The sequence below is a fragment of the Megalobrama amblycephala genome, linkage group LG7 (genome assembly GCF_018812025.1).
Source record: "Megalobrama amblycephala isolate DHTTF-2021 linkage group LG7, ASM1881202v1, whole genome shotgun sequence".
Taxonomy (NCBI): Eukaryota; Metazoa; Chordata; class Actinopteri; order Cypriniformes; family Xenocyprididae; genus Megalobrama; species Megalobrama amblycephala.
In genome coordinates, this window is record NC_063050.1 from 51,250,442 (window position 1) to 51,262,575 (window position 12,134).

The 12,134-nt window shown below is 33.5% G+C and overlaps 1 protein-coding gene across 1 annotated transcript; it reads right to left on the reverse strand.

The window, feature by feature from the left end:
* Positions 1–1,959: 1,959 nt before the first annotated feature.
* stk16 (serine/threonine kinase 16) lies at positions 1,960–11,292 on the reverse strand. Its single transcript, XM_048198019.1, has 8 exons — positions 11,113–11,292; positions 9,447–9,579; positions 9,143–9,362; positions 8,923–9,056; positions 7,878–7,998; positions 6,591–6,686; positions 6,254–6,375; positions 1,960–4,322 (listed from the first exon to the last, which is right to left on the reverse strand). The coding sequence occupies exons 2-8, from the start codon at positions 9,530–9,532 to the stop codon at positions 4,181–4,183; spliced, it is 921 nt and encodes a 306-aa protein (XP_048053976.1). The 5' UTR covers positions 9,533–9,579; positions 11,113–11,292; the 3' UTR covers positions 1,960–4,180.
* Between the last annotated feature and the right edge of the window lie 842 nt (positions 11,293–12,134).

Here is a 12,134-nt window from a genome sequence, read left to right on the forward strand (position 1 = left end):
TATGTATGGATGGATGGATAAATGGATTGATGGATGGATGGATGGATGGATGGATGATGACATTATTTTCAGGACAATTAAGCAATTGTTGCCTGTCAATTCTCATTACTGTAATGTATAAGAAAATATTATTATATCGCAAAAACATACAGATAATTATTTAAATTGTAAAATGTTTATATATGTCTGTTTTCATTAATGCTGATTTAAATAATAATAATTATAATAATAATAATAATAATAAATGATAGCACAACAGTAATATTAAGATTTGTATGAGATTTTTTGGGGAAATATGCTTAATCCAAATGTATATATATATATTTTTTTTTTGGGCCGGGAGATACATTAATTCTTCATCCAGCAACAACATTGCAAAAACCAAATCTTAACCATCTTAAATAAAAGGGATATATCTTTCCCCCCCCCAGCAGTGATGCTGATTAACATACTGAAAAGTATTATCCTCAGACAAAACAAAGGTAGGTTTCGTTTGACCTTGATGTGGACTATAACATGACATCATCTCAAAGCCTGTGGGATCATGAAAGCAGAGACGGCCGACCAATGGAGGACAGTCCCACGCGCTCCCCAGACCATAAACATTGTTTCTGTATAATGAATGATTATCCAGAGAGGGCCGACTAGACTTAAAGTGGGATGGTTTGCATGGATGGAAATGCTAATTAAAGTGTAATTCATCCCACTGGAACTGTATATATGTTGGCTGTCTGATAGTGGCGATGTCTAGGTGAACATGTGTGTCCATATGCAGTTTATGGCTTCTCTTTCCCCCGTCGGTGGCGTAAGGTCATTGACGAGATTTATTAAGATGAACATTGAGTCAGAACGTCACTTTTGACCCTCACAACCCCTGTGAATAATAAATTCAGGTGCCTAAACAGCCTGTAATAATTGTTTCATACCTTCGAGTAACAGCGTAGACCACCCAAAGGGGTTCGACCAGATCTTTTTGTTGAGGTTTCGGTAGGTGGTCATCGACTAAATGGTTTTTGTGAAGGTCAGCCACTAAATAAACAATTGTTACAGAGCAAAAATGGCCAACATTCACAGATTTTTGAATGCCGTCCTCGAGTCATTAGCTAAGAAATTCTGAATTAATTTGTCCAAAACAAAAGCACGGTTACAGTTTTTATTAATATAAATAATAATAATAAAAAAAGTAGTAAACAAAAAATTTAGCTGTTGCTTACTTTAAAAAAAGGCGTGTTTTATAAATATTTGTCTTCATGATTTTTATTAATTCTGAATTAATACAAACTATCAAGTGTCTTTTTTCACAATTAGACCATATACAGATCAACTCCTAAGTGTTGCAACCACTTAATATTATAAATATATCATAGGCTACATTAGAGTTTAAGGAAAATATTATATTGAGAATCTGTTCCTTTGTAAACAATTATTCTCCCCTCTCCAAAAAAGTAAATAAATAAAACAAAGCCTAAATTAAATCTTTTCAGCATATAAAGCGATTGTATCTTTTCAGAAGATTTGGACTAAATCACTAAATTCATATGGATTACTTTTACGATCTCTTTATTAACTTTTTGAACCGTCAAAGTGGCAGTTGCGTAGGCTTAGCTGTTAATGAAGGGACAGAAATCTCTCAGATTTCAATAAAAATATCTTCATTTGTGTTCTGGAGATGAACGAAGTCTTACGGGTTGACATGAGGGTGAGTAAATGATGACAGAAATTTCATTTTGGGGTGAATTAACAGTTTAGGTGGTTCAACTGTCACCATTACTATTTTTGAGACACATATCAATATAAAAATGAACAAAAACATTGGAAAATGCCAATAAATACTCACCAAACCCTGTCTTCAGTTTGCTTCTCTTATCAGCTAGAGATCAGATCACAACACAACTTGAGCAACATCTCCCCCCTGTGGTGATACTGAAACCTTCAAGAAAACCAAACCAGTTCCATCGGTCGCTGTTTAAATCACACTTTATTCACCATTTATAAAAGGAAAGGGAACAAATGACATTTAATGAATTCCAAGAGACATTTCTCCAGTCTTATATCCCATAAATTAAAAGGCTTGCATAATTAAGTGTTCCTGAACAGAAACAAACCTGGAATAGCATGTGTGCATTAAAATGTTCTTTTCAAACACAACAAACCTCTAGTGAAAACGAGGAGCCACCACAAAGCAGTCTGCAGTGAATCTGAATATTATGGTAATTTCTCTGAAATAATCAGAAAATTATTAATGTTATTAAAAACAAAGCAAAACAAACAAACACACACATTTAGGTCCTTGTTCACAGATAAATTCCGACTTCATTATATAGTATATGGAATGCTTCAGTTAATTTAGTCCTGAATAATGAAACAGCATGAGATTCATGATAACATGTCCAGTTGCCACAAAGCCAAAAAAAAAAAAAAAAAGTAATGGTCCTAAAAACAGGCTTCATTTTAATTCTTTTAATGCAAAATATAAATGTATTACCTGTTTATATTGCAGATAAAATATGACCCAGATATTTTTCGTCCACACTAGCCAAGCCTCAGACATAAACAAATGACTGAATGCAAAATATTTCTTGCCGAATTAAAATGCATTAAAACCTGTTTATTACACAGTTCTCTTAAAGAACACCCTAATACTGTAAGCAATGAAAGGAACTTCTTGCTAAATCAAAACAAATTCGTATTTATGCAGTCATTTATACCACTTAAAAAGACAAAAGTGAACACATCATTCTTGCAAAGTAATGTGAACTTCTATTAAGTATACACAGGCATGACCATTTGTTAAGCATCCTCTCAAAGTCTCATACAGAACACCACATTCACTGAGCGCCATAACCAACTGAGTTAAAGTTAATAACTTACTTTTTAATCCAAACATTTTTCGGCCACTAATTCATTTTACATGCGCAGAACTTTTTTTTTTTTTTTTTTTTTTTTTCAATGCTACAACGTACATATGAATGCATTTACAAATGATTTAGACAGAACTCCTTTCTGGGTCACCTTCACGACACAAAGTCCCTACATCTCTGGTCATGTGAGAAGTGTTGTTTAAATAATCAAACTAATGTCAATTAAATTTTGAGCAGCTAAAATATCGATAGAGTTGTTCCGTCAAAACCCAGGAGACTAATTCGCCAGTGATTCCCTCGAGATTCTCCTGTGGGTTTTTCAATTTATGAGTAAAATAAAGTCTGTGGTAAACATAACTTGACAATACTTATTTGTACGTTTTGTAAACATAAACATGCACACACACTCACATCCCAAACATTCTAATCTAGTTACTTATTAAAAACACATTTTTTAAAATAAACATAACAGCTTCAAAATTCACGATTTAGGAAATCGAGAGAACGAAATAGTAAATTTTGCAGCAGATATAGCAAATTAAGGTAACAAAATAGTAAATTGTGCGCACGATTTAGCAAATCAAGGAAATTAATTATTAAATCCTGCAAACAATTTAGCAAACCGAGGGAACGAATTATTAAATCCTGTGCAGGATTTATAAATCGAAGGAACAAAATAGTAATTCATGCGTATGATTTATAAATCGAGTAAATAGTGTGCACAATTTACTTTATTTCCCTGCATATCATGTGCGGGGCTCTGTACGTTTTCGATATGGGGTGTATGCAATTTACATTGAGCAAAATGTCCAAGTATCGTCAAGTTATGTTTACCACAGAGCTTAGTTTACTCATCCCAAGGGAATCACTGGCGAATTACTATTTTTAGGTTGACGTCATCCCTGCAGCACTAAATATTTTTTTGGTTCCTAAGAATGTACAAGCTAAGAAATGTGGAAAAAGACACAGAAGCCAAATTACAATCAGAAAACAACCAGTTTGATGATACGTAACAGGTGCCACTGTGGTGAACAGAGTTTTTGCCCTCTCGTGTGGTTTGCGTGGCATAAATCAGGAACATGCCCAGCTCATATTTTACCCCAAAATCATCAGATAATTTAATTGCTCAAAACAGATTTTGGGGTAAAAATGTGAGATTCGCCAACAAATTTGCGTGTGTAACTAAGGCATGCTGAGCTCACTGAGGTAAGAGAGAGCAAATGTTTGCAAGGCTTGTGATTTTTGTCCGGAAGAGAGAGTGCATAGTCCAAAATGTCTGGAGTCCACTGGAAAACAGGCATGAAATCTCAGTGGTAGCATCATACTCTGTTGGTGTCTACATCTGTACCGTCTGAGCCCCGAAGATTCTGGACCTGGTCAAGCACCCAGCTGATTCTGGGCCTTTCCTGAGGATTGGTCACCATAGTGGAGCTGAGAAGGGTTTGAAGACCTTGAGAATAACTGTCAAAGACAGAGACAAGATTATACAGGATACATCAAGGAACGCTTTGGTAGCGTTTCTCCGGTTAGATGCTAAAACTCCTGGACTACAATTTCATGACTAAAAGTGTTCAATGACAAGCTGTTTTCTGAAATAAAGAGAATAGTAGTTGACAGGTAATATGAGCTGAAACAGCTTTTATTAAACTTAGTCTCCATAATCGCTTGTGAATGTACAATATTGTGAAGGTAAAATTAATTTTAATATTTTTCAAATGTCCACATTTCTATAAACCTTTTGTAAAGTGGGAAAATTACTTTAAAATACATATTTATAATAGTATTTAAAATATAATATTCCACATTTACATTAAATATTTTTAATTAGGGAAAATTTGTATCAAATATAATATTATAATATAATTTAAAATACAGTATTTTATTATATTTGAAAATTATAATATTATTTTAAACATAATATTATAATTTTTATAAAAATATAAACATTTCCCCTTTTTAACATTTTACACATAAATTATGTAACTGAAATGCAAAATATATTATTTAAAAATATTATATTTTTCAAAAAATAAATAATTTTTTTACAATTTATATTTAGTCAAAATATTTAACATTATATGATAATTACATTTAAGTTACACATTTTCTTATGTTTAATTTTGTTAATGTTTAAAATATAATACAACAATAATACTTAAAATATAAAATACATTTATTTAAAATGAGCTGAAAATGTAATACTATAATATTAAAAAATATATATTCCAGGATATATATATATATATATATATATATATATATATATATATATATATATATATATATATATATATATATATATATATATATATATATATATATATACACACAGTACAGTCCAAAAGTTTGGAACCACTAAGATTTTTAATGTTTTTAAAAGAAGTTTCGTCTGCTCACCAAGGCTACATTTATTTAATTAAAAATACAGTAAAAAACAGTAATATTGTGAAATATTATTACAATTTAAAATAACTGTGTACTATTTAAATATATTTGACAAAGTAATTTATTCCTGTGATGCAAAGCTGAATTTTCAGCATCATTACTCCAGTCTTCAGTGTCACATGATCCTTGTGATGATTTGGATGATGACACATGATTTGTGTACAATATTTTTTTTCAGGATTATTTGATGAATAGAAAGTTCAAAAGAACAGTGTTTATCTGAAATCTAATCTTTTGTAACATTATAAATGTCTTTACTGCCACTTTTGATTGATTTAATGCATCCTTGCTGAATAAAAGTATTCATTTCTTTAATTTCTTTTCAAAAAAATAAAAATAAAAATTCTTACTGACCCCAAACTTTTGAACGGTAGTGTATAATGCTACAGAAGCTTTGTATTTCAGATAAATGCTGTTCTTTTGAACTTTCTATTCATCAAGGAATCCTGAAAAAAAAAAAAGTACACAACTGTTTTCAACATTGAAAATAATCATAAATGTTTACTGAGCAGCAGATCAGCATATTAGAATGATTTCTGAAGGATCATGTGACACTGAAGACTGGAGTAACGATGCTGAAAATTCAGCTTTGCATCACAGGAATAAATTACTTTGTCAAATATATTTAAATAGTACACAGTTATTTTAAATTGTAATAATATTTCACAATATTAATGTTTTTTACTGTATCTTTAATTAAATAAATGTAGCCTTGGTGAGCAGACGAAACTTCTTTTAAAAACATTAAAAATCTTAGTGGTTCCAAACTTTTGCACTGTACTATATATATATATATATATATATATATATATATATATTACAATATACAATATTAAAATATATTACATTTGATTGATGATCATCTACAGAAAATTGGATCTTGCACTCCAAAGGTCCAAGGATGCTGAATTTTGCACAATAATAGCCCTGTGAGATCTGAAGCTCACCTGCACGGCTGTGGAATGGAGACTGGATTCTGGACGGCGAGAGCCACACTGTCTCCCTTCTGAAATATCAAGTCATACGGTCCTTCCAGCATCATCATACAATACAGCACACAACCTAGAGACTACAGACAGAAAAAACCCAAATGTTACCTACAGCAGACATAACAGACTGTCATAGACATAACATGATGCTGATCAGGAGCAGAGATGAAAGGATGAAGGACATTAGACCTGCACAGACATAACAGTGTATATATTGATATACATGTACAGAATTCTGTAAGTCATGTTGTTTTGAGAAAGAAGAGCTGAAAAAGACATAAAAAAAGAGAATTACCCAAATATCTGTTCTCTCATCAATGATGCAGTGACTCTCCACATTAAAGAGCTCTGGTGCTCTGTAGGAGATGGTGCACCTCTGAGCAGCCCAATCCTGAAAGGGAAGATATAAACAAAAGATGATTCATTTAATGTTTTGTTTTACTCGCTATGTTTCCATCCACATATTTTTATGCACATTTTGAGATATCACATAAGCACCAACCGCACCAAAAAAAAAAAAAAAAATAAAATAAAAAAATTGCACAGCATCTCAAATCATTCTGAAATGTCTGAGCCACATCCCAAAGTGCATATTATCCATCCTAAATAATATGTGAGATTAGAATTGTGCGAATTGTGTGTCCCAAAGCATCTATGTTGAAAAGAGTATGCCAAAAGTCCCCGGGTGGTCTACTATTTCCGATAGATTTTTGATCTGTGCACACTATAATGTCTAATATTGGCCACAACACATTGCGCTTTGGAGGAGAATTCGGTTTAAAACTACAAACATGAATAAAAAGTGTTTTAAAAAACTACAAACATGGTGGATGTGTGCGACTGACGGTTAAGTAGAGATGGTTAGATATAGGAGTTTGAGTGACTAATAATCAACATTTAACCTGATAAAAAATATTTACTTGATGTTACCCATGTTATATTTCATCTGCAACAACAAAGTGAACTTTTCTAAAGATCCGCTTGGCCATTCATTTTTAAATGCATCATTATGCAAAAATATGAGGAGAGTTCTCCGCATGAAAGACCCGCGATGTGCTACTTATTTTCTCTCCAGTACGGTAGGAAATTAAATGAAATGTGGAGGATTTTGAGTTTATGGTGACAGGATGCGTGTAACTATGCGAAAGATGCAATTTTGTGATGTAATAGTATGTCCCAAAGCTTGTCTACTTTTCTGCTACACGCTCAATTTACAAAAAGAGTACATACTTTTAGGGCGTAGTATAAGTAAGCCAATTGGGGACACAGCACATGAAACATGTACATGATTGCATTCCCAAATACCCGGCATTTATTGCATTTCGTCATGTATAGTCATTTATAATGTAGGAAAAAAGAACCAGAGTGGCTTCCCTGATTACAGCAACTTCCATTTTTATTGCAGATATTTTGCGCCAATTGTCAGAAAGTGACAATTTTGTTCTCTTGAACACATGGGATGGAAACGCAGATTAATTCACAATTATTTTATGTGATATTCCAAGTTCAGTTCACAACTTTAAATGGAAACATAGCTACTGATAACTCTTGCTTAAGTGCTGCTTGATATTTCTGCTCTGACCTGGACTGTCATGGCCTCCCGTGACCCTCGAACTTCAATCCTGGCCTTGTTCATGGAGCCCAAATCCATTAAAAAAGGCTGATCGTTCTCATCCAGTAAAACGTTGGTGGGTTTCAAATCTCTGTTTTCAGAAATAAAACTCATGTTAGAGAAATAATAAGAACAGGAAAACACAGCCAAATATTTCAGACTGAAAACAGGATATTCCTCAAAGAGGTTTTTTTTTTTAGTATCATATCAGCTTTTGTTGTCTACTTAGATATATGGGTCATTGACAAATAAGGTGTTTAAAAGTGTAAAAAAAACCCATAATGAAGATATAATTAATTTTGAAGTTTTATTAAGTGTTAACAATGAGATTATGTGGTTATTATAATCAATTAACACTGCTTTTGTCATTTTTTACAAGATGGACAAAATTTTTCACCAAAAAAAGTCATTCGGTTTAACCAAAATTTCGGTTTTACCGAATTACATTTTTGGTTATACCGAATGACGATATTTTCAAAAAAATGCTAACAGGCTGATATTTATCTGGCTAGCAAAATAACAATCAAACATTTTATATTTAGTACAAGTTTTTAAAATATTACAACATTTTCCATGTTTTATAGCGGTTGTACCGAATGACCTGATGTTTCAGGACATGCGTATAGATCAAGTGAAAACATGAATTTTTCAAATAGTTAAAAGAGAGTTAGTTAATTTACTTCACGACCATGTGGTCCTTTGCAGGTGTCTGAATGATGTCACATCCTGTCACATGATACTGACCGCATGACTTGATCCAAAATGGTCCCTTTATATTGGTTACTCCGAATGACATCAATGAAATACAGATTGTGTTTGGCGGAAAGAAGAGAAGGACGGCTTGAGAGCGAGTAAATTATGGGATCATTTTCATTTTTTAAACTAAAGTGGAACCTATTGTAAAGTGTTACTAATTACATGAACTTGTAGACTAACTACTAGTTATTTTTACAGGTTCCATCTTCAATGCAGGCAATTCGGGTTCAGGATGAATGAATTGTACTCTCAGTAGTACCTGTGTGCATAGTCTTTGTCATGAATTGCTTTGAGGCCTTCACAGATGCCATGCAGAATCTGCAAGATGCGACTCTCAGGCATAGAGCTCCCCTTATCACGCAGCTTCTCAAGAACAGACCACAGACTTCCCTTCTGCACAGGAACAATTCAGCAAGTGAAACACTGCACGTCTTTTTAGATGTCTGGAATGGAAAGCAGAACACACACAGTCCACTTACACTGATGTACGGGAGCAACAGCCAGGCCTCACACTTCCCGCCGCGCTCCATGAAGGTGTGTGAGGTCAGGCTGAGGATGTTGGGGTGGTTGAAGAGGCGGTGCATCTCCACCTCGGTCTGAGCCTCCTTACGGGCCTCGCGGTCATGGCAAAGGATTCGCTTCAGAGCGTAGAAGCGTCCATCATGTGCACCCTCGACCAGGTCAACATAGCTGAAACCTCTAGAAGGAGCGGAGAATTGCATGCATAATTATCAAAGATGGACCATATTTTGGAGACCGAATTGTCTAGTTGAGGAGTCTTACCCTTCTTCTAGTTTCTGGATGAAGAAGTATCTCTTGTTGTCGATTGTGATGACGCTGCGTGAGCAGATACACAAAGCTTGTCCCATTTTCTCTGGAGCATTGCTTAGGACCAACCGTGGATGGAGGAGAGGCACTGAAAGTGATCATGACTTGATTACTCATATTCATGTTTTCAAAATGTATTTTATTCCATATGCATATTTTTCTTATTCAGAATGTCAGCCGAATACTGCATGCTCACAGTGTTCAATTTTTCACTAAAATAAACTAGATGAAAAAAGTTTGTCAAGACAAACTTTAAGTTGGCGTGAAAAAGCCGGTCCAGAAAGTTTGAAGCAATTTTAAAAGTTTTCAGTTTGAAAGTTTTAGTTTAGTAGTTTAGATAGATAGATAGAGGTCAGGGTAATCAAGGTGGTTGCTAAGGTACTTGGGGTGGTTACTTAGGTGTTGCTTTGCGGTTGCTAAGGTATTCGGGGTGGTTGCTAGGGTGTTGCTATACAGTTGCTAGGGTACTCGGGGTGGTTGCTAAGGTGTTGCAATGAGGTTGCTAGGTAATCGGGGTGGTTGCTAAGGTGTTGCTATGAGGTTGCTAGGTACTCGGGGTGGTTGCTAAGGTGTTGCTATGAGGTTGCTAGGGTACTCAGGGTGGTTGCTTAAGTGTTGCTATGAGTGCTAGGGTGTTGCTATGCAGTTGCTAAGGTATTCTGGGTGGTTGCTAGGGTGTTGCTATACAGTTGCTAGGGTACTCGGGGTGGTTGCTAAGGTTTTGCTATGGTATTCGGGGTGGTTGCTAGGGTGTTGCTATACAGTTGCTAGGGTACTCAGGGTGGTTGCTAAGGTGTTGCTATGAGGTTGGTGATGTGTGGATGCTAGGTGGTTGCCATGGTGTTCTGGGTGGTTGCTAGGTTGTTCTGGGTGGTTGCTATGAGATAGATAGATAGATAGATAGATAGATAGATAGATAGATAGATAGAGTTTATGAGTTTGAATGAGTTTCAATGGATTAGAAATAGTACATAGAATGGCAGCTTTATTGAGTCTTGACAGTTGGAGTTTGAAAGTCTTGGCTCATTTGAACATTCCGTCAATGAAAGTAAATGGGATTTTTCCGAGCTTTTCCGAGTCATTTTTAGGAAAACCGTAAGTTGGATCAGTTAGAAAAGATATAGCACACTAACTCAGAACAGTTTGAAGGTCTGAACCGAGTTTGGAGTTTGTAGAGTTAAAGCTCTAGGAGGAGTTAGAGTCAGAAATTTTAGTCTCAGAAGAAAATAGCATAACAGTAAGTTGGCTTTTTCAAGCCAACTTAATTATGCACCTCACGGTGTAGAACGGGGCTGTCTGATTGGCTCTTTATATTTTTCCTTTATGACGTGCTCTGTTGCTTTCGGAAATGTGACACATGCGACTTGATAGAGTTACTGGGGAAAAGTCGTTGAATTTAGAGTGAATTCGTCACGTTAATTCATGACTGTGTTGTGCCACACATGGATCGATTCATGAATTCTCGTCCGCAGTAAACGTGGCGTCTTTCACAGGCAGTGAATTCACCGAGCGACACCCGTAACATTCACATTTAGATTAGACTCTTAGCTGGTTACTTGAAGCTGATGTCGAGCCACACCGTATAGATCTAACTGAGGAATTAAAGTGAGACTCTGTTTACCTGAGACGCTCTCCTTCTTGTCCTCCGCTGATTTCTCCGGTTTCTTCCGTGTACAAAGAAAACGTAACAGTGACGTATACTTACGGCTGCCGGTTTAACCCATTCAGTGCTGACAGCCTGACACGGTCAAATCAAATACTCATTTAAATTGGGGTGTTAAATATATATTATAATAGTTAATATTATTATAAATCTAATTATTAAATTGTTAATATTATATATATTTAATATTATACAATTGTTTATAATGTACGTTTAATATGCAAGTATAAAAAGTGACTATAACGTCTATGTATAAAAGCATTAATCTAATTATCATTTTTAATTATTAGTGTTTGTCTTATTGATGCTCTTTCGGTAGATACAAGTTTTGTATAGTTTACAGTTCAATACAGTATACACCATTTTAATTATTACATTAATTTACATAATACAGGCCTACTTATTATTATTAACATAAAATCTTATGATTAAATACTCATGATAATTTTCCAATATTATTAAATATATAAAATTAATATAATTGGTAATATTCTTATAAATCTAATTATTAAATTATTAATATTATATATATTTAATATTATACAATTGTTTATAATGTACACATTTAATATGCAAGTATAAAAAGTGACTATAAAGTCAATGTATAAAAGCATTAATCTAATTATCATTTTTAATTATTAGTGTTTGTCTTATTATTAATGCTCTTTCGATAGATAAAAGTTTTGTATGGTTTACAATTCAGTACAGTATACACCATTTTAATTATTAAATTAATTTACATAATACAGGCCTACTTATTATTATTAACATAAAATCTTAAATACTCATGATAAATTTCCAATATTATTAAATATTTAAAATTAATATAATTGTTAATATTATTATAAATCTATTTATTAAACTAATTAATATTATATATATTTAATATTATAAAATTGTTTATAATGTACACATTTAATATGCAAGTATAAAAAGTGACTAAGAAGTCTATGTATAAAAGTGTTTATCATTTTTAATTA